A 23,944-nucleotide genomic window follows, 5' to 3' on the forward strand; every position below is an offset into this window, starting at 1 on the left:
GTCATGAGAGACATCAACGATGTACAGTAGAATAGAATAGATACTTTATTGTCCAGAATTTATTTCTGTCTGATATTCTGCCTCCAAGACCTAGTCTCGGGAAATTCCAGACCTAGACAGGGAAATTCCAGACCTAGACATTTTGCCGAGTGTACAACTGAACAATCAAGCTGAAACCTTGTCTGGTATATTCCACTGGGTGTCAGCACTGTCAAGGCAGATGGCAAAATCAACATTTACCTAAAACAATTGCAGTAGACTAGCCAACAATGCTTTTTAGGGTTTGGGGTGAATATATTTTGAAATAATACATGTATTTTTTGTCTTTGTTTGCCACGTGGAAAGCTATAGTAATTCCTACTTTTCAAGCAATACATTGTATTTAGATTTCCTTAATGGTTGAATTGCTAAACTTACAGTAATAGTAGCCTCTATGAGCGTATATGATGTCTTGGCATAAATTGTTCGGCTATTTKAAATATTTGGGGCATACAACTAGACATTATAATTTATTTGATTCGTTCATTCTTAGTGGTGATAATAGTTTGTAGTACGTCAAAATASAGTGTGGTATGTGAAGGGTATAAATCCATTCAAAGAGGCGGGTTTTCTGATGTTGACACCTTTACTGGGTGTGTACCCGTAAGGAAGTGAGTACTCATTCAKTTCGTAAAAGCGACAGGTAGCSCGCATTATTCTCTGTCGCAAGAAGGGTTCCCGACATCTGGGATGGATTTGTTTAATTTGAGGTCGCTTGTCATTTTGCTGTCAGCTGTTGGTAAGATTAATTAATATATTAATTATTGTTAGGCCTACATTTAATAGTGAATACAAAATACTTTGAGATGTGTTGGCTGGGTTTGTTTTTGTAGGCGCATCAGGAGGTGCATTGCCGTTGTTCTAGTATAATGCCTTTTTCAGACCAATAATAGGCAAACATGATTTCTAACTGTTCGCTAGTCCATTGCATATAGCTTGCTCCTGTMTTGATGTATATCACACACTTGTATGTTGAAGTGAACACCTGCATTCAAACCGGTTTCTCTCAGGATGCTGCAACGGRCAGAGCGTACTGCCAGCCGGCCCCTTGGAGGGAGTACAGGGAAAGAACGTCACGTTCAAAACCATTATCATCCCCACAGATGTAGSCAAMTTTATCACAGTATCTTGGAATTTCAACGGTGGTAGTGGASTTGTACCTGTTGTCACTTMTGCGCCCAAMGGAGAGACAGTTGGCGCTGGTTACGCAGGAAGAGTATCACTGAATTCATCCACCGGCGTATTAAASCTGGGATCCTTGACGGCAAAGGATGGCGGAGACTATGCAGTGACTATGGTCACTAATGCTGCAGTACAGCGCACAGGAGCAACGTTGCTCAGAGTTCTAGGTGAGTAAAGAAAGTCGTTGATTGCAAGCATGCGTAAAACGTTCATTGAATGCGTAAATTACCCGAAGTAGTCGACGCATTTTGGCATATGTTTGCCAAAATCAACTTTATTGTTATTTACAACCAACTGTTTTCGTCTATTCTATTTATTCCCAAGTACGCCCTACCTGGATGATAGGTATGCCCCTCCCCACAAATACATTTTGATGTATAATTGCCCCCCAAAATATTTTAAACGGGTAAAAACAATGGTTCATGTCAAAAGGCAAAAACTATCAAAGTGAGAAATAACCTGAAAAGATGCTTAAGGCTCAGGGTTTTATATCCATCTTAAGGGCGTGGCCCTTTAGCTTGGAAAAGAGGGTTGTTCTTAACCACGACGTTGCGTCTGCACACAGCCCTTAGCCGTGGTATATTGACCGAGGTGGCTTATTGCTATTATAAACTGGTTACCAAAGTGATTAGATAAGTAAAAATACATGTTTTGTCATACCCATGGTATAATGGGTATTTTTTTATTTAAAAAAAAAACTTTATTTAACTAGGCAAGTCAGTTAAGAACAAATTCTTATTTTTAATGACAGCCTAGGAACAGTGGGTTAACTGCCTTGTTCAGGGGCAGAACGACAGATTTTTACCTTCGATCTTGCAACCTTGCAACYCTTCGGCTGACATACCACGGCTGTYAGCCATTCAGCATTCAGAGCTCCAACCGCCCACTTTATMATTTACATTTTAGTMATTTAGCAAACACTCTTATCCAGAGCAACTTACAGGAGCAATTAGAGTTAAGTGCTTTGCTCAAGGGCACATCAAAATATTTTTCACCCTAGTCAGCTCGGGCATTCGAACCAGCAACCTTTCAGTTATTGGCCCAACACTCTTAACCACTAGGCTACCTGCTACAGAGCTAGGAAACAGTGTGTGTGTGTGTGGTGTGTGTGTGTGTGGTGTGTGTTGTGTGTGTGTGGTGTGTGTGTGTGTGTGTGTGTTGTGTGTGTGTGGGTGTGTGTGTGTGTGTGTGTGTGTGTGTGGTGTGTGTGTGTGTGTGTGTGTGTGTGTGTGGTGTGTGGTGTGTGTGGGTGTGTGTTGGTGTGTGTGTGTGTGTGGTGTGTGTGTGTGTGTCACGAAGCATTTCCTGGATTGATGCTTATCATGCCAGGATCACAAATTATTTTTTGCCATATCTCAGCTAGACACATAGCCTATGTGATGCAATTTCTCTTTGGGGGCTTACAGTGCATTCGGAAGTATTCAGACCCCTTGACTTTTCCACATTTTGTTACGTTACAGCTTTATTCTAAAATAGATTAAATTAAAAAATGTCCTCGTCAATCTACACACAATATCCCATAATGACAAAGCAAAAACAGGTTTAAAAAAAACAGAAATACCTTATTTACATAAGTATTCAGACCCTTTGCTATGGACTCGAAATTGAGCTCAGGTGCATCCTGTCTCCATTGATCATCCTTGAGATGTTTCTACAACTTGATTGTAGTCCACCTGTGGTGATTTCAATTGCTGGACATGATTATAAGGCACACACCCTTCTATATAAGGTTCACAGTTGACAGTGCATGTCAGAGCAAATCAAGCCATGAGGTCAAGGAATTGTGCATAGAGCTCCGGGACAGGATTGTGTCGAGGCACGTATCTGGGGAAGGGTACCAAAAAATGTCTGCAGCATTGAAGGTCCTCAGAACATAGTGGCCTCCATCATTCTTAAATGGAAGAAGTTTGGACCCACCGAGACACTTCCTTGAGCTGGCCACACCAGCCAAATCGAGCAATCGGGGGAGAAGGCCTTGGTCAGGGAGGTGACCAAGAATCGATGGTCACTCTGACAGAGCTCCAGAGTTCTTCTGTGGAGATGCGAGAACCTTCCAGAAGGCAACCAGCACTCCACCAATCAGGCCTTTATGGTAGAGTGGCTAGACGGAAGCCACTCCTCAGTAAAGGCACATGCAGCCCGCTTGGAGTTTGCCAAAAGGCACCTAAAGGACTGTCAGACAATGAGAAATAAGATTCTCTGGTCTGATGAAACCAAGATTGAACTTTTTGGCCTGAATGCCAAGCATCACATCTGGAGGAACTGGCACCATCCCTACCGTGAAGCATGGTGGTGGTAGCATCATGCTGTGGGATGTTTTTAGCGGCAGGGACTGGGAGAATATTCAGGATCGAGGGAAAGATGAACGTAGCAAAGTCCTTAATGAAAACCTGCTCCAGAGCGCTCTGGACCTCAGACTGGGTTCACCTTCCAACAGGACAACGACCCTAAGCACACAGTCAAGACAATGCAGGAGTGGATTCTGGACAAGTCTCTGAATGTCCTTGAGTTGCCCGGCCACAGCCCGGACTTAACCCGATCGAACATCTCTGGAGAGACTGAAAATAGCCTTGCAGCGACGCTCCCCATCCAACATGATAGAGCTTGAGAGGAACTGCAGAGAAGATGGGAGAAACTCCCCAAATACAGATGTGCCAAGCTTGTAGCGTCATACCTAAGAAGACTCAAGGCTGTAATCGCTGCCAAAGGTGCTTCAACAAAGTACTGGTAAAGGTCTGAATACTTATGTAAATGTGATATTTCAGTTCATGTTTTAAATTTGCAAACATTTTTTTTTTTTTACTGTTTTTGCTTTGTCATTATGGGATATTGTCTGTAGATTGATGAGGGAAAAAACATGTTTTTAATCATTTTAGAATAAGGCTGTAATGTAACAAAATGTGGAAAAAGTTAAGTGGTCTGAATACTTTCTGAATGCACTGTATGTCAAATTAAATGGGCAATCAGTAAATTTTTGGATAAATTAATGATATGTAGCATAGGATTCTTGAAGAAAACAACTTTACTCTACTTACACTACTTGCGCTGTTCTGTGAAGGGAGTAGTAACACAGAGCTTTCAGTTTCTTGGCAATTTCTCGCATGGAATAGCCTTTATTTTTCAGAACAAGAATAGACTGACAAGTTTCAGAAGAAAGGTCTTTGTTTTTGGACATTTTAAGCCTGTAATCGAACCCACAAATGCTGATGCTCCAGATGCTCAACTAGTCTAAAGAAGGCCAGTTTTATTGTTTCTTTAATCAGAACAACAGTTTTCAGCTGTGCTAACATAATTGCAAAAGGGTTTTCTAATGATCAATTAGTCTTTTAAAATGAGAAACTTGGATTAGCTAACACATTGTGCTGTTGGAACACAGGAGTGATGGTTACTGAAAATGGGCCTCTGTACACCTATGTAGATATTCCATAGAAAATCTGCCGTTTCCAGCTACAATAGTCATTTACAACATTAACAATGTCTACACTGTATTTCTGATCAATTTTATATTATTTTAATGGACAAAAAATTTGCTTTTCTTTCAAAAACAAGGACATTTCTAAGTGACCCCAAACTTTTGAATGGTAGTGTAGTTTAACTATCGTTCCCCATCAGAATTGAAAATATAAACTTGTTGTACTACAATGTTTGTAAACAAAGTTAATGTCAAACACTATATAGGCGCAGAACATTGCTGAAATTTTCATTTTGATATCATGGATGGTCAGTCCTTGCATCCATAGCTATGTCTGTGAATTTGAGAGTGGTTACATTTCTCCGGCCCCATCCCTCAGATTTTTACCAAAACAGAAACGCTTATTGTTATTGATTTCCGTTTTTTTATTTTTTACATTGCATAAAAGTACAGAGCTTCGTAAATGTATAGCATAAACTACAGTTGAAGAAAGCTATTGGAAAGCTATGCTGCTTTAAAAGTTGATAATCAGGTATTCCCAGTTTTGAGGAAAAGCCTTTCAAAGTTTTCACAGTTGTTAGAGAGCTGTTCTTTGTTTACTCCCATTCGGCATTGTTCACACCCTCTTAAGCCTTAGCCCCACCGTTATCTTTAAAGCTGCACTATTTCCTGGTTGCAAAAATTCTAATAGTTCACCTAATTTCAGTTTATGTGACAAAACAAGCATGTTTAGTGTAGAGAATCATTGTACCATCTAAACCACTGCRAAATATATTTTCCATAAGTAAAAATATAGCATTTTCAGCTGTTTGAAGCTGGTGTACAAAACTGAATATAAAAGATGCAAAAACTAAACTTAACGGGAAGAGAGAAATAGCGCACATGGAATAGATCTACCGCTTCATAGGCTTGCTTTCAATGAGAATGACAGATMTATGACTCACATTTCTATGTGAATTGGGTCAGATCTCCCAAAAAGTTACATATTGCAGCATTACGAATTCACATAGGGACAGCTGTCCGTCTACAGACGGTTGGCTGACAACGTCACAAAAGTTATGATGTGATTCTGAACGGTCAGATAGCTAGCAACAATGACAAGAAGCTGCCATGTGGGGAACCGTAGGTGTCTCATTTCAGATCTCGTTCTTGATACCATGTCTTGTTTTGAGTTTGAAAAAAAAACTGATTTCATGATACACTCGTTGGTTCTATTGCAGCCTGTGACATGGGAGACCAATCAGAAGTCATCCCTCTCCATGTCCAGCCCCTCTATTATTTCAACCAATCACGGCTAGTGGGAAAGTTAATGTCTTTTTTCATGCCTTACCAACTAGGCTCGTAATTTAACATTGTTATTAGTATACTGGTTTGTTATTAAGGCGTATGAAAGTTCACATGTTCAAGAAGGCATTTCTGCCCTAAAAAATGCATTTCGATGCAAAACCTTTTTTTTTTACTTTGAAATGCCTCTCCTGTAAAGTAGTAATGTCCTTCATTCGCCCCCGTTCACGTGCTGCGCCACATATTCAAAGCTTTGAAGGATGGCAATGACGAGTCAGAACTAGAGAAAATGGCTTTCTGGTTATTGCAAAGTGTAAAACCACTAAAAGGTTATATACTATTTTATTAGGTCAGATTAAAATGACCCCTGTGTATTTTTGGTCAGTAAAATGCAGTTTAGTCTATGACATCACAACCATTGAATGAGCACTTGTCCAGTTCACAACATATTCAGAAAGTCTTTGCTGACAACCGGTTATTTACTATTCAGGAGTTTAATGCTTTCACTCCCTCCCCCTGGTCTTCTACTACCAAATGACATTGCTTAGCCTTAGAGTACAGCTTCATTAATCCGCCACTCTCCCCTCACTCTGCCTCAAAACGAAAGTACTGACTTAACAGTTACCCTGACGCCCCTTGACCTATTTGTCCATCACGTCACCTCACCCTCCCATTCACCCTCCTCTACCTCCGGCCTCCCCTCTTCAGAACCGGTCTCYGACGTGACCATCACGTCCAACCTGAACGAAGCGGTCGAGTTCAACAGCACTGTGGTCTTGACCTGTTCGGCCAAAGGCTCCTCTCTCACGTACAAGTGGCTCAACGGCACCACCCCGCTGGTCACCGACGGGAAGCATGTGACCTTGAGTGCAAACTCCACAGTGCTGACCGTGGCTGGAGTGTTCAGGAAGGATCTGGTCGGACCCATCTACTGCACGGCCTTCAACAATCTAGAGAGCGAGAACAGTGCCCCCTTCAACCTCACTGTCACCTGTAAGTACCTATGTTCTTATAGCCTGGTCTGACATCTGTTTGTGCTGTTTCGTCATTGTTATAAAGACAGCACAAACGGATCTGGGACCAGGCTAATATTCTTATCCATTGATTCCACTCACGTCTCTGCCAGGCTATCTGAAAGGTTCAGGAAGAGTTTAGTTGAGAGTCTTAGGAGGCTTTGYGTGACTTGGTACACTCCCAGTAGGCGTTTCTACACTCGAACCCCTCTTCTGTTTACACCATCCCTGTGGACTGACGCTTATGCTGAAATCACACCAACATTCCGAGCTCTAGTTTTATCAACACTTAGATATGATATTGAGCAGTAGATCAATTATTTTGTGTGCTGGATTTAGAATGAGTCAAGCCAGCCGTCTTCTATATTGTAACAGTGAGCGGCGGCTGATCTARGTCAACCATCCAGATCAGGCTATTACAATGCGGGCGACAGGAACATGCAGTTCAGATAAGATCTACATTTCGTCATAGCCCCTCTGAATAGAGCACCTGGGAGGGGATCGACCTCTCGCCGCTTGTTTTTGTTAAGATTTTATGAGCTGCTACCTTGTGCTTTGCAGCCTTAGGCCTCCATTAAAAACAGCCGAACTGAACTACTTTCCAATATATTTGCAGATGGGCCAGAAAACATCGCCATGACAGTCACCCCCACCGATGASGTCCAAAAGAAGGGTTCCAACATTACATTGACCTGCTCAGCCCAGTCTAGCCCTGCGGCTGTGCTTCAGTGGATCCACAATGGAGTCCCGCTCAATGTGATGAGCCCCAAGCTGGTACTGGACAACATTGCCGTGGCACAGAGTGGAAACTACTCCTGCATGGCCAGCAACGCCAAAACCTTGCGATACCTGGAATCCACCACAGCCAAGTTCACTGTAGTAGGTGAGTAGGAGTGGAACCACAAGAGCCAATGAGATATCAAGATTTTATACATGGATAGGAAGGGTACTTTAGTGAATACAAAGGGGAATCATGGACAGTATACTGTTAGAGACCTAGAGAGGCAAATCTTGCTCTAGTGGAAAGCAAAGTAGGGAAACTGGTTGTTGCATTCAGTTGAGCTACAGTATTCTACAGGTTCTTGTCAGTAACATGTTTTTCAGATGTTACTCATTACATTTTATGAGACTGACATGTTCTCGTTGAACTGTTATACTAATTACAAGGAAGTTGTAAAAACCCTAGCCACTTTTAACACAGTTTCTTTAGAATTTGCCGTTTGTCCTCCAACCATGTCTCAAAGAGATGGTATCAWCCGTATTAAGGTGATGCCATGAACAGACAGACTGAAACCTGTTTCCTGGCTCGGTGCCCCTGAAGGCATGACACCAAACACTGAATGGATTCCATATGATTTTGAAGCATGCCGTACAAGTTTCAAACACAGTGACCTTGTATCATGGCAACTTTGTACGTTCCCTCATAGGTTTTTAAAGCTTGTGAAATATGTGCTGCATGCCATGCAGTACAAAGAGTGCATGGCCCTTGTGTGTACTGAAACTGTTCACAACGGGAGACAGACAGTCTACCATTTTGGGAGTGACTAAAACCTGCTCGGTTGGGGGATGGTCTTTCAAAATGCCTTGAGTCCTTGAGTCGGGTGTTGTTTTCTAGAAGGAAGAGGGATTGGGGGATGGGAAATGGGGGGGAGGGGTGGTTGTTGCCCATTTAGCAGTCCTTTCAGTTATTCTATGAGTGTTCCCCTGTACTTGGTAAACAGTAGTGACTTTAAGTCCAATTATTCCWTCATGAATCATAGAGTTACACATTTTACTTTTAATGACTGACTAAAGCTGAGGAAATAGGAATTTGTCTCTGAAAATGTTTGCCATCAAGCCTGACTCGACACTTATTGACCAAAGTATTGGTTAGGCAGTTGTGAGTCACCATTGAGGGCCATGAACTTTGTGTTTAAAATATATTGCCTTGGCATTMGTTTTCCAACACTCATTAGTCTGGAAGGGAGAGATCGAGATCAACAAGACAGTGGTTTCACATGTTGTCCAAAACAAAAAGGCAAGGTTGGCTTTAGTTCCACTTAAAAGTGGTCTAACATGACAGTGAGCATGTTAATTGCATTATCTATTCATGTAGGTCATTTGGTTTTGCTTGGTCGACAAGTTTTTGGTACATCAGCCCATTCAGAAACTCATTGTAAAATAATAACATTTTATTTGATGTCACATTTTATGGAAACATGGCCTGATATAAGCTGGACAGTGATATAGTAGCTTCCCRTTGGCCACAGACGTCAATTCAACGTCTATTCCACGTTAGTTCAACGTCATTTCATTGAAATGATGTGGAAACAACGTTAATTCAACCAGTGTGTGCCCAGTRGTTAGTTAGATGTAATGTCATTAAGGTATAATGAAAGTACAATGTTTTTTTTTTATTTAGTAGACATCATCCAATCCATTCAACTGAAATCTAATGAATAGTTCATCAGGCTTCATGTGGTGTTTACGTTGTAAATACTTTAGTACTCTGAAATCTGGTAGTTGTAAGTGAAACCAGCTGTCTTTCAGAGCTATCATCTGGTCTGTGTAAACCCTAACTCAATTTGTCCTCTGTGTTTGTAGAGGCCATATCCGGCGCTAAGATCACAGGCCCCAATGGAACGCTTGTTGCAGGTAACAGCACGGCCAACCTGAGCTGCCAGGCAACCGCCGGCACCGCCGACGCCCGAGTGTGGCTGAAGAATGGCGCGGCCCTGTCTCCTAGCAACAGGGTCGTGTTCTCGGCAGACAAGAGCTCGGTCACGATCAAGCCAGTGCAGAAGGAGGACAGTGGGGAGTACCAGTGCAAGCTGACCAATGCTGTGAGCACAGACTCTGCCGGCCTCAAGATAGTGATCAGCTGTGAGTATAAGGGCCCTCTGACCTCTTCACTGACCCATAACACCAATCGCAACCCTGACCCATCAAGGTTAAACAAAGTTAACGTTATATTCTACTGTTACTTTGTTCATAAATGTTACAGTATCCAAAAAGAAAAGCTTTGTATTTCACCTAAATCCATGATAAATTGTCCGTATGCTACAGTGTAGTATTATTTAGGTCAGAATGGCCAAATCCAGGGGAATTTCAAGCATAAAGCTAAAGCTTCTCCTTTCCATGTCACAGTTGGTCCTGAGACTGTGTCCGTGAAGGGGGTAAGTTCCGTAAAGGTGACAGAGCCTGTCATACTGAAGTGTKCCGCGGTCTCTCTCCCTGCTGCCACCTACACCTGGAAGTTCAATGGGACGCTGATCGGCGTGATGACATCCGAGTACATCATCGAAGCCGCTGTGGACACGAACAGTGGAATTTACACCTGTGAAGCCAGCAACGCCGTCACCGGGCTGAGCACCTCCGTTGCCCACAAGCTGTCCGTCAAAGGTTTGATTGTGGAGGCTGTAGTAGTATTCAACCATTTAGCACCATGGCTCTTAGGATGTCTTCTCACCCTAACTGTTATAAGGATATTCTACTTACAAATCATGTGGCACTGTTCACGTTTATCTCGTAGGAAGCCGTTGCAGTACTTTGAGATGTTCTGATGATGATGATGTTAAATGGCTGATTGTTCTTGGGATTCCGCAGAGGAGGGAACACTGGATGAAGGTCTGACTGGCGGGCAGATCGCTGGGATCGTCATCGGCGTGCTTATCGCCCTAGTGCTCCTCATCGTAGGAGTCCGCTACATGAGACGGAAAAAACCACCGTGAGTTCCCTTGGTTCTACTTTTGATCCACTTATGCTATTCCATAGAAGCCATTACGGCTCTATTTGCAGACACAGCTGTTGTGTGTATTGATACACAATCTGTCATCGTCTCTAAATACCCTTCCTGTGAATCTACAGTCCTCGCTTTCACTTCTCTCATTCTTTGGCATCCTAGAACTTGTACGCCTGATTGTTACCAAGTACAGTATCTTCACTCTGCTCATAGCATCCAAACTCTCTGCACTCCCAAAGCCCTGTTTCAGCAAAACTCTTTGTAGCTTTTCAAATGCGTCCACACAGATAAAGGTACTGATTTTATTGGACAGAGCAAAGAGAGTTAAAGCAGACACGGGCTGACACGCCTCGCACATTCCAGCATTTGGCAACCGAAAATCAATAAAAAAACACCCCTTTCGGGTCATGGGCGTTCTGAACAAGCCAGAAAAGGAGAAATATACCACAGGTGTCCTTGCTCAAAACCCTTTTTGTCATTGGATCTCCAGCTTGTTGGAGTACATGTTCRCGTTCTCATTCCTCACCCCTTCCTCACTAATAAGAGTGTTGTCAGCAGAGCAGTAGTGCTGAGCAATTTGCGCTTTTTGGGATCGGTTCGGTTTCGGTCCAATATAAAAAAAATATCCCGGTTTTCAATTATTTTTTAAAACATTAAATGCACTATGCATTATGTGAGTTGAATGCTGTAACAACACAGAATTAAACAATGAATAAAAGTCCCATGATGGTAGTGACTGCCCATTCCCTTATCACTTATTAACCAACATTTATCACTTTACTTTAATAAAATATTTCACTTGTTGTGTGTATTACATTTGTTTTATTTAATGACTTTATTATTTCATTCCAAGTCATCATCTGATCTCTATAGAGCTGCTGCATATGCCGTCTGACAAAATCACTATATTAGTCAAATCAAATTGTATTGGTCACATACACATGATTAGCAGATGTTATTGCGGGTGTAGTGAAATGCTTGTGCTTCTAGCTCCGACAGTGCAGTAATATATAACAAGTAATATCTAACAAATTACACAAAATACCCAATACACACAAATTTAAGTAGGAATGAATTAAGACTATATACATATGGATGAGCGATGTCAGAGTGGAACGGACTAAGATACAGTAGAATAGTATAGAATACAGTATATACAGTTGAAGTCGGAAGTTTACATACACCATAGCCAAATACATTTAAACTCAGTTTTTCACAATTCCTGACATTTAATCCTAGTAAAAATTCCGTCTTAGGTCAGTTAGGATCACCACTTTATTTTATGAATGTGAAATGTCAGAATAATAGTAGAGAATTATTTATTTCAGCTTTTATTTCTTTCATCACATTCCCAGTGGGTCAGAAGTTTACATACACTCAATTAGTATTTGGTAGCATTGCCTTTAAATAGTTTAACTTGGGTCAATCGTCTCAGGTAGCCTTCCACAAGCTTCCCACAATAAGTTGGGTGAATTTTGTCCCATTCCTCCTGACAGACTGTAACCGAGTCAGGTTTATAGGCCTCCTTGCTCGCACACACTTTTTCAGTTCTGCCCACAAATGTTCTATAGGTTTGAGGTCAGTGCTTAATGATGGCCACTCCAATACCTTGACTTTGTTGTCCTTAAGCCATTTTTCCACAACTTTGGAAGTATGCTTGGGGTCATTGTCCATTTGGAAGACCCATTTGCGACCAAGCTTTAACTTCCTGACTGATGTCTTGAGATGTTGCTACAATATATCCACATAATTTTCCTGCCTCATGATGCCATCTATTTTGTGAAGTGCACCAGTCCCTCCTGCAGCAAAGCACCCCCACAACATGATGCTGCCACCCCCATGCTTCATGGTTGGGATGGTGTTCCCTTTTTCCTCCAAACATAACAATGGTCATTATGGCCAAACAGTTCTATTTTTGTTTCATAAGACCAGAGGACATTTCTCCAAAAAGTACGATCTTTGTCCCCATGTGCAGTTGCAAACCGTAGTGTGGCTTTTTCATGGCGGTTTTGGAGCAGTGGCTTCTTCCTTGCTGAGCAGCCTTTCAGGTTATGTCGATATAGAGTTTTAGAGATGTTTTAGTATTAGAGATGTTCAGTACCAGTTTATTACTGGTCACCCATTCCAAAACAGACTGCAACTCTTTGTTAAGGGTTTCAGTGACTTCATTAGCTGTGGTTGCTGATGCGTATATGGTTGAATCATCAGCATACAGTACATGGACACATGTGCTTTGTTTAATGCCAGTGGCAGGTCATTGGTAAAAAACAAATAGAGGACATAGAGAGCTGCCCTGCGGTACRCCACACTTTACATGTTTGACATTAGGGAAGCTTCCATTAAAGAAAACCCTCCGAGTTCTATTAGATACTGTAGCTCTGAATCCACAATATGGCAGAGGTTGAAAAGCCATAACACATATGTTTTTTCAACAACAGGTTATGGTCAATAATATCAAAGGCTGCACTGAAATCTAACAGTACAGCTCCCACGATCTTCTTATTATCAATTTCTTTCAACCAATCATCAGTCATTTGTGTCAGTGCAGTACATGTTGAGTGCCCTTCTCTATAAGCATGCTGAAAGTCTGTTGTTAATTTGTTTATAAAGAAATATCATTGTATTTGGTCAAACACTATTTTTTTCAACAGTTTGCKAAGAGCTGGCAGGAAGCTTATAGGTCTGCTGTTAGAACCAGTAAAGGCCATTTTACCACTCTTGGGTAGCGGAATTACTTTGTCTTCCCTCCAGGCCTGAGGACAAAGACTTTCCTCTAGGCTCAGATAAAACATTTGACAGATAGGAGTCGCTATAGAGTCAGCTACCATCCTCAGTAGCTTTCCATCTAAATTGTCAATGCCAGGAGGTTTGTCGTTATTGATCGATAACATACATTTTTCCACCTCTTCCACACTAACTTTACAAAATTCAAACTTGCAATGATTTTCTTTCATTATTTGTTTTTTTTATGCATGAATACAATCGCTCACTGTTCGTTGTTGGCATTTTCTGCCTAAGTTTTCCCACTTTGCCAATGAAATAATAATTAAAATAATTGAATTTGTCTTTCTTTTCTTTTTTWAATCTTTTTTTTACCTCGTTTTCTCCCTAATTTTGTGGTATCCAATTGGTAGTTACAGTCTTGTCTCATTGCTGCAACTCCCGTACGGACACGGGAGAGGTAAAGATCGAGAGCCGTGCGTCCTCCGAAACACAACCCAACCAAGCCACACTGCTTCTTGACACAATGTCCACTTAACCCGGAAGCCAGTCGCTCYAATGTGTCGGAGGAAACACCATGCACCTGGCGACCGTGTCAGCGTGCACTGCCCCCGGCCCGCCACAGGAGTCGCTAGTGTACGATGGGACAAGGACATCCCTGCCGGCCAAACCCTCCCCTAACCCGGACAACGCTGGGCCATTTGTGTGCCGTCCCATGGGTGTCCCAGGCGCGGCCGGCTTGACAAAAGCCTGGACTCTAACCCAGAATCTCTAGTGGCACAGCTAGCACTGCAATGCAGTGCCTTAGACCACTGCGCCACTCGGGAGGCCGAATTTGTCTTTCTGCCCATAATTTAATTTAAAGTACTCCAAAGTTTTATTCCATCATTCTTTATATCAATGATATTGGCTTCTTGATACAGTTTCTTCTTCTTTTTGTTGAGTTTAGTCACATCATTTCTCAATTTGCAGTAAGTAAGCCAGTCAGATGTGCAGCCAGACTTATTAGCCACTCCTTTTGCCCCTCCTCTCTTTCGTCCATACAGTTTTGCAATTCCTCATCAATCCATGGAGCCTTAACAGTTCTAACAGTCAGTTTCTTAACAGGTGCATGTTTATCAATAATTGGAAGAAGCAATTTCATAAATTCATCAAGTGCAGCGTCTGGATGCTCCTTATTAATCACATCAGACCGACAAATATTTCATCCACATAAGATTCACAGCAAAATATTTTGTATGATTTCTTATACACTATTTTAGGGCCAGCTGTTGGAACTTTGTCTTTCCTGGATATAGCCACTATATTGTGATCGCTGCATCCAATGGGTACGGATACAGCTTTAGAACAAAGTTCTACGGTATTAGTAAAAATGTGATCGATACATGTGGATGATCTTGTCCCTGTAGTGTTTGTAAACACCTTGGTAGGTTGATTAATAACCTGAACCAGATTACGGGCACTGGTTACAGTAAGAAGCTTCYTCTTGAGCGGACAGCTTGATGAAAACCAGTCAATATTCATGCCCCCAAGAAAGTAGACCTCTCTGTTTACATCACATACACTATCAAGCATTTCACACACATTATTTAGATACTGACTGTTAGCACTTGGTGGCCCATAGCAACACACCAAAAGAAAAGGCTTTAGRTGTGCCRRGTGAACCTGCAACCACAACACTTCAATAACACTTGACATAAGATCTKCTYTWAGCATTACAGGGATATGGCTCTGAATATATACAGCAACACCTCCCCCATAAGCATTTCTGTCTCTTCTATAGATGTTATATCCTTGTTATGCTACTGATGTATCATCAAATGAACTATCTAAGTGAGTCTCAGAATTTATTTATTATTATTTATTTTTTTACCATTATTTTACCAGGTAAGTTGACTGAGAACACGTTCTCATTTGCAGCAACGACCTGGGGAATAGTTACAGGGGAGAGGAGGGGGATGAATGAGCCAATTGTAAACTGGGGATTATGAAATGGCTAATATATGAATGTTATCTGATATTAGCAAGTTATTGATATCATTAACCTTATTTCTAAGGCTAAATATATTAATATGGGCTATTTTCAGCCCTTTCCTGGGTAGCTTATCAGAGATAGACATAATACTGAAAAGAGCAAACAAAGCAAGAGAAAAAAATATACATTCAGCAGTCCATTAATCAGTTGGTGTGTGTGTACTGCGGGGTTGAAGCTACGAACCCATAGGCTTGGCTCTCTCATCCCTTCCAGGCTTCTGGGAGGGAGGGTGGACAATGAGCCTGTCATAACGGATCTAAGCAATGTCCCCATGTGCTCTGGCAGCTTTCATGGCTGGGATCAGTTCTTTCCACTTCTGACACACAGCTTCAGGATAGTCCTCGTTGAGGAAGATCTACGTTCCTCTCAAGTTCTTGGCTCTTTCCAGAACAGCTTCCTTGTCCTTGAACCTCAGGAACTTGACCACTATTGGCCTGGGCCTGTCACCTGGGCCGGTGGTGGGTTTTCCAGTCCTGTGGGTGTGCTCCACCTCAATCTTCCTGTGGTCCATCTTCAATTTCTCAGAGATCATTTCCCTCACTTTGTCCTCAGACTCCGTCCAGGTCTCATGTGGAGATTCTGCAATTCCATCCACAACCATGTTGTTCCGCCTTGATTGTCCCTCGAGATAGTCTGATTTACCCGTCATTGTTATCATGGATTCACACACAGAACTGATGTCCTCTCTCAACGACTTAGATTGCTGTCATCTTGCCGTTCTCCTGTTTCAACTTGTCGTGCTGACCCTTGCAGAACTGCAAACTGTTCTTCAGATCCTGGGCCTCTCTGGTCAGGTCGTCCATTCTTTTATTAGTAGAATCCACGAGTATTTGGACAAAACACTTGAAGCTATTTTGTTGTTGTTGTAATAACTGCTTGTAGGTCTTTTTTTGTTCGTTTAAAAGAACCTTCACGTGTGATAGAGAGACACCACTGTCCTCAACGGTACTCCCGCCGGCTTTGGTCTTTGTCGTGGTCGCTAGCAACGTAGGTTACGCTGTTACTCCTCACAGTTCCAGACAGAGCAGGTCACAGGGAAGATTGAAAACAACAAACAGCAGGGATCTAGACAGCCAAAAATCCCAGGCACAATGAGTAACCGCGTTGCGGGCTGCGTTCAAGACAAACCCGCTAGCTAGCAGCTAGGMTAGCAGCGACGCCAAAAGCTCCTCAGACCCGTCCTTGGTCGGCAGGGTCACTGGAAAGAGACAAGCTGTCCCAGCACCTGATCCCAACTGCGTCGCGGGATTCAAACTAAGAAGCTAGCTACCAAGAACTTTCCAATACACTTTCAAACAAACATTTCAAACAAACAAAACCGAGCTCTGCCTCGTTCCACATTCAACAGGAAGTGACGCTATGTTAAAACAAGGAAAGGGAAATAAAGTTACATGGATTTCTGATGCAAATGTGAACCCAACCACCTTCATCCAGACAGGAAGATGAGCCCCCAGATAACCAACCAGCATGACATGCATTTCTAACCGCTTGCTCTGTTTCACCGAAAGTGCAGACTTCCTACCAGAGAACTAACATGCTGACAGCCAGTGAACAAGGGGAATGCAGTATGTTGTTGAAAGCAGATGCCTGGTTGGTCAGGTTTAGACCGCCCTGTGTGCACAACTGGGTTCACACACAGCTGCACACTTGTTTAATTGGGAGAGTGACTGGCGGGTGCAAAGGCAGATACTGTTTCCTGATTAGTGTGATAAGTGGCTGCACAGCAGGCCAGGCCCCTATGTAAGATGGGGATTAGCGATTTACAGATGCTGACATTGTAGGTTTCTGGTAAAGGTCACTCTTTAAAGTGAGCAGATTTTCTCCACACCGGTTGAGCATATAAATGTCTGTCTCAGGTATACACTGAATCTGTTTAACCATGTTCTGATATACGTTACTGGACACTTTTACAGAGTATCCAAGTGATTTAAGCAACTAAGATATGATTCTGTTGATATTGGCTAGATCAATACCATGACGACATGTATACAGTAGATAAGTGTTCGAAAGATCTGCGTGTGTTTTTCCTGGCTCTTTCTACTCTTTCTGCCTGGCCTTGTCAGCCTGGATCAACGCTGTGGGTTTCAGTATTTTGAAACACAGTCGGAGCACATTCCAACACTCTCTCTAGCCTCAAACTCAGGAGCGGAAGATACCATCTCAACAGCGGGGTCCGCCACTTTTCGCTCCTCTCTGAATCCTCTAAAGATAACAAGCTGTCTGGGCGTGGTGCCCCTGAGCAGTGGAACGGACCCTTCCAGCCGAGCTTAAGCCTCTCTCCTCATTTCTGACGGACTAGAGAGGTGGACATAGAGTCAGTGGAAGAATGATTAGATAAGGGGAAGACATGCTCTTCTGTAACGTCCACAATTGTAAATTGTTCTTCCCAGGATAGTCACTGGGGATAGGAGAGATGCTGAGTTGAGAGTATGATTGGAATGTCACCGTCGTGTCTGCACAGGTCTCTCTCTCTCTTTCTGTCCATCTCCCTCTTCTTCTCGCCTCATCTGTCTTTTTGCTGTCTGTCACTCTTTCTAACGTTCTTACTCTACAATCCTCTCTTCCACTTGGCTTCCTCTTTAAGTCACAGTGGCAGGTAAGAGAGGACAATTTCCTCCATACGGTTTGTCCTGAGGGCCATTCCACACGGACACTCATATTTCTGTGAAGGCATGCCGTAATTCAGCCGTAGTACTGGTACACGGGCACATCTGCAGGATCAAAGCGAAGACCGCCAAGTACCCGTAGTTGATATTGTAGTTATTGAGTCGTCCTCTTCCTGTGTTGTCTACTGCTCTTATCAATGGCGTACAACTAGGCTAAATGCTCAGATGCTTTCTGAGATGAGATCCCAGCATTAAAAAGGTTACAGTATCTACCAACACTGCTCGTGTTCGTCGGGGCATTAGGGTCTGTTCATTACACACCTCTCCAAAGTGTGCACAGTTCCTAAGCAATGTCAATGCACTTTTATGACTCAAAGAAGAGTCTTCAACTATACTGCCCTACCAAGCAAAATAGCAGTAACTGCTCATAGGGTGAAACTGAGAAAAATGACTTCAAAGTTGTTTTATTGTCCAGCCAAATGAATTGTAGGCAGATCATTGGAGGTGTGGTTATCTGTCTTACCATGAGGTTATTTTTTATTAATATTGGACACTGACCTCTGACATGACCTTTGACCCTAGATGGCATTTACTGCCTTGTTTGGTACACCCACTGGAATACGTTTCCATTACAATTTTTTTTTTTTTTACACAAGCTTGTGTTAACATATTTATTTGTATTTATTTTGTGGCTGTCAGTGTCATATCGTTTGATACTTGTGTCACCAAAGAACAATAAATAATACCAAGGTAAACTGTACACACTACAGCAAAAAGCTCAGTGAAACCAAGGTAAAAGGCAATAACTGATGTGAGTGATGGCAGTTTGTGCCTTTTTCCAGTTACTGCAAACATGAACCCCCATTTTCTCCATAACACAACACACTGGAGGCAGGATATGATATTTGTCTACATGATAAAGCATATATTTAATGTATAACAAATGTAAATAACWCATTTTTGACCAAATGTGCAGTTACTGCTCTTTTGCTTGKTACGGCAGTATAAGGTGCTATTTTGAACTCTCCTAGCTGTACTGTTGAGGAACTAGAGCAAGCAGACTTGTTTTGTTTGGAACACWGCCCTGCATCCCCGCCATCACACAATTACTGTTGGTGTTTACACATTCCAAAAACAGTCCATTATAAATCGCAATCTGGTCAGGTAGGCATCATTTGAAAGYGTGCTCTATTGCCACCATGGCTAGCTAAGTTACAAAATACGATGTTATAGCGTTAGGCTTCCACAAGGCAATTCAGAGAAGCAGATCGTAATGTTGGTAGGAATAGAATAGAGCCACGAGGGCATTCAGACGCGTGTTCCCCGCCAAATWTCTTCACAATACGACAAACAGGCCCATTCTGTTCAGAACAGCCAGCKTATGATGCCATGTCATCTTGTAACTGTACATTTTAAGCATTGTGATCATAAACGTTGACAATTAAGAAAGGCCTCCCGAGTGGCGCAGCGGTCTAAGGCACTGAATCGCAGTTACTGTACAGCCACTGCATTCCAATTTAGGCGGTTATCAGTGTCAAAATCTGCCATTTTCAACCCGTATATGGGGTAAAAGTGTAAAAGAGCTACCTATGGGCGTTCCATCAAAGAAATGAGGTGACACAATTCCTTTGAAATGATAGCTGCCTGTCTATATTTGTTGCTGTCATGTGGGTATATGACCTAAAATCAAGTCATTCAGGATGTCAAAGCAAAGTTATCATCCCCAGAACAGTGAGGCCTCTTGTTTCCTCAAATCCTTTCAAAGAGAGGTCATCGTTCCACTAATCGCCACTATTTTCTTTCACRTTCTGTTTCAGGATCGAGTCGCCATACTAGAAGAGAGCCCCGAGGAAAGCTGGTAAGTTGCTCTTTGCTAACTCCATACTATCCTCAAGTTGTTTGCGTTCCCTTGTCAGGCGATGCAAGCTAGCATTATCCTCTGTTGTAACAGGAGTTATCAAGGCTGTCTCCAGAGCCTGGGACAAACATATTCTTGTTGATGACATTCTTATTGCATTGTGTCCGAAGTTATAKCTACCATTCTATGGTGCCACTCCCTTTCACACAAGTCTGACCTGAAAGGCCTCTGCCTTTCAGATAAGAATGTTGACTTTACACATACTGTAGGGAGTGGGCACCAAGTCCGATTCTGGCATAGCTWCAGAAAATCTGTGTGCTTCTTTCATCTGAATGAACAAGTAAGGCAAAGATCCTCATTTGGGCTATTAGCATTTTGTGAGTTGAAGTAGAACAAAAGCCAGTAGATACTGTATAGCCTAACTATTGCCAATGTTCACCTAAGAGGTGAAAGACTTTCAGATGAGGGATGATGGAGAAAAAAAAGTCATTTAACTTCAGAAGTTGTTCTTTTTTACTGCAGTGTTCTTAGTGATAAACTATAAGTCATGTGACCCCTTTCTTCTTGCTCACAGGAGCTATCAGCCCAAAGATTCAGMCAATTATTCCCCTCAAGATCCATCTCTGCAGTCGGGAAGACCAATCAGGTGGAAACCTCCCCCAGGTCGGTCCAGCGATACAAACTTTTCATCACAAAGCCCACATAACCACAGGGGTCACAACATCCCTCTCTAGGAGCTGGTCATCTCCTTTGAAAATGGTGGTGTGTCTGGGACTCTGGGTCCTTGTGTTTGGATTGGACCGGAAAGCTCCAACGCATCTATCCCGTCTAACATCTCTCTGTCTGTATGGACTTATTTTCCTTCACACACCTTCCCTCCTCTCCATCCAGCCCATTGGCTAAGGTGAGCAGCTTCCACCACTCCCTGGGATGCTGACCTCCTTCGCAAAACAGAGGAATGTCATCCTCTTCCATCAATTTCTCCACATATTCCTTAGGAAATTAAATGCATAGACTTGAGCGATGGTGATGCCCTGTCCGTAACGAATGATACTTTCAGCTTTGAGAAACTGGAGGAGGATTTAGTGGGGGCAATATAACGTAGAAGATTGTAAGGCTTAGTCACTTGGTTACTCCTCACTGATCACAACATCAAGGCGAATGGGCAAATATCGTCTGAAACTTTCAACCACCTGACGGACACAGGTTCATAAATCTGACGTTACCACCGCCGTGTCTCTGCTTGATCCAAAGGGCAGCTTTTTTTCCCCCTTTTCTTTTTTTTTTTTACGTCTGCAAGATCTGCTCGTAAGAGCTTCATGTCAAAACAGCAAAGACAAGATTCAACACGCAGCAAATGTTAGGGGGAGAAAAAAAAAAGGTAAGAATGTTTTTGTGGGCAAAGACATTCTTTGGTTTTGGAGGGAAAATGTGTGTGAGTCAGGGCTGTACTAATGAGTTTCGTTATTTGTTGTATTCCACTTTTCAAATGGATCCATCGTTGAAATTTGAATATTCCTTGTATTATTTTGGCTTTTGTAGTATAATCCCCAGAAAAATACAAAAAGTATGTTTTTAGGACCATAAATGAACAACTGCCATTTTATGTTAACTGTAACACAACCCCTTTTTACCTACTTCTTAGCTTTGTGAAAAATGACATCCCTTGTTTTCAGTCACTAGTATTTATTTTTTTGAAACCTTAGTTGAATACATTGAGCTGATGGTGTGTTTTTTTTAAATCCGATGAATGATAATGAGTAGTTTGACAGCACACATGGTTGTGTGTGACGCCCAGTCACACACACCTTCAGTTAGAACACACAGTACTATGGGTTGAGTCCATTATCTGTTGTGTTTTCTCCCACACTTTAAAGTCAAKGGGGGAGGTTTTGAATGGCATCAACAGTACAAGGTAGTTACTCTTGTAGGCCTGGTAATGTTAATGCCACTTGACTGCGGAATGGGTTTATTTTGTGGTTTGACCTACTCTGTTAAACCATGCAATTATATACAGCATTCAGTCTAATGAAACAGAAAGACACACACATAAAGACAGATACACAGACACCAGAACTTGAACACAGTAACCAAATAGATCCATTGGTCCAAATTGGTCTAACCACTGCATTTGATATAGTCATATGGCTCATTTAGTTCATTAGTAGATTTACGGAGTACGAATGAGATTGTTGTGTTTTTGTCTAGTTGGTTTAATTCTTGAAGATGACCAGGGAGAAATCGACAACTTTACCTGAACAGTTTTTTTTTTACTGTTAAAGGGATAGACCAGCTCAAATGAAAAATGACACATCATTAAACTGCTCCCTTTGTAAATATGATTTACTTCATGTAAATGTGAACTGTAATGAACATTGTATTTTTTAGGCTTGACATTCTGTCATCTATTTGGGGTTTCTTGCTCAATCTTAATTTGAATATTTCAAAATGTCATACATTTTCTCAGGTTGTTTACAATAATGCGTATTATTCTTTAACGACTGAACTGCCTATATTCATGAATCATTTTCTCTTTGTATAGACACGCCTCTGAGATGTTTGTTTTAGTTTATTTATTCTTCTGTTGCTACTGCCATTTGCTTTTGTTACAGTCTGGTTTATTTTCAAATTGAACTTTACTTCCTGTGTCTAGCTAGCCAACCCCAGTCTCTCTCTCTCTCTCTCTCTCGCTCTCCCCCCCTCGCTCTCTCTCGCGCTCTCTATCTCTCCTATTTGTTCCTGGGATTTGGAATGACACAACAAAAAGGCGGACCAACGGTTCATTTTTTAAATCCTCTTTACTGGTGAGATAATCAAGAGGATTTCTGTCTCGCTGCAGTTGGTGTGTGTGTGTGTGTGTGTGTGTGTGTGTGTGTGTGTGTGTGTGTGTGTGTGTGTGTGTGTGTGTGTGTGTATGCAATGGTGTTCTCCTCTCCTGCCCCACCAGTCTCCCTGTTTCTTCACAGGTATACCTCAGAAAGAAAGAAAGAATGTAAAGACCTGCTTTAACAACACAGAGACAAGAAATCCCTGTGGTGGGCAGGTTGTGTGCTCAGGGTGGGAAACCGACACCCTGAGCACAGGGGTGGGTTAATTAAAGCATTCATATTTTATCCGAACCACATTTACATTTGAACTGGATTAGAAACCACACATTTACATTTGACCTGGATTTGATCCTCTTGTAAACACATTCATATAAAATGAGCTAACCTGTCTGAATTAGGTCTACTGTTGAGTGCAGTTAGAATGGGAATATGAATGCGCAGATGAACAAACACTACAAGGTGCAGGAGGTGCTTGGTAGTGACCAGGCTATCAAGTTCATTTTCCTTGAGTCAACAATGGCTTTTTTTTTTACTGTTGGTCTGGTTGGGTGTTAAAACAATGGGACAATTGTGTAACACTGTACTTGAATGTAAAAGAAAACTCAATAAAATGTACGTGTACAAAAATATCCCTGGTTCCCTTTTATGTCGTAAGATTTCAGCACATCTAGGATCTCAAGCTTTTTGTTGTTAGTGTATTAGGTTTCTTGGGTTGAACGTGCTGTGCATGTATACCAACAGTGTGTCATAAGGCATGGCATCAAATCTACTGAATGTAGAATGTTTCTGAGCAATTATCTTGAAAATTAAAGTCAAGAGGAGTTTGTATGCTTCCTTAATAACTTGATTGTAACATGTAACATTGAGTTGGGGTTTAAATGTGCTTTCAAAAACGCTGTCACTGTCAGGAAGGTGTGCCTGCATAGGAGATATTAGCTCATGAATAAGTCTGCTTGGCAGATCTAGTGAATGTTTGTCTTTCGCCTACAGTGTAGGCGAAAGATTTGTCCACAGTTACAAATGAGGACTTTCAGGTTTTTCTCATTATGCCACTGGGACATGGCAGCCTTGAGAGAGGAAGGTGAGGAAGTTTCGGTACTATGACTGTAACTCACCAACCTGGCTTACTGCAGATCAGGGCTGTAATTACCCTACCCTGTAATCATGCTCAGACTGGCCAATCTGTGTCTCCGTTTTTTTTGTTTTGTAGTCGGCACGTTAATATGGTTGAGTCCAAATGTATGC

The 23,944-nt window shown here is 42.0% G+C and overlaps 1 protein-coding gene across 1 annotated transcript; it reads left to right on the plus strand.

Moving 5' to 3' along the window:
* Positions 1 to 629: 629 nt before the first annotated feature.
* On the plus strand, positions 630 to 23,328 carry LOC111954927 (cell adhesion molecule CEACAM20). The gene is made up of 9 exons (XM_023974862.2): positions 630 to 778; positions 1,050 to 1,388; positions 6,626 to 6,910; positions 7,547 to 7,813; positions 9,514 to 9,792; positions 10,057 to 10,311; positions 10,516 to 10,636; positions 19,831 to 19,871; positions 20,446 to 23,328. The coding sequence occupies exons 1-8, from the start codon at positions 730 to 732 to the stop codon at positions 19,847 to 19,849; spliced, it is 1,614 nt and encodes a 537-aa protein (XP_023830630.1). The 5' UTR covers positions 630 to 729; the 3' UTR covers positions 19,850 to 19,871; positions 20,446 to 23,328.
* The last annotated feature ends 616 nt before the right edge of the window (positions 23,329 to 23,944 follow it).

Source organism: Salvelinus sp. IW2-2015, linkage group LG30 (genome assembly GCF_002910315.2).
Source record: "Salvelinus sp. IW2-2015 linkage group LG30, ASM291031v2, whole genome shotgun sequence".
NCBI classification, from domain to species: domain Eukaryota; kingdom Metazoa; phylum Chordata; class Actinopteri; order Salmoniformes; family Salmonidae; genus Salvelinus; species Salvelinus sp. IW2-2015.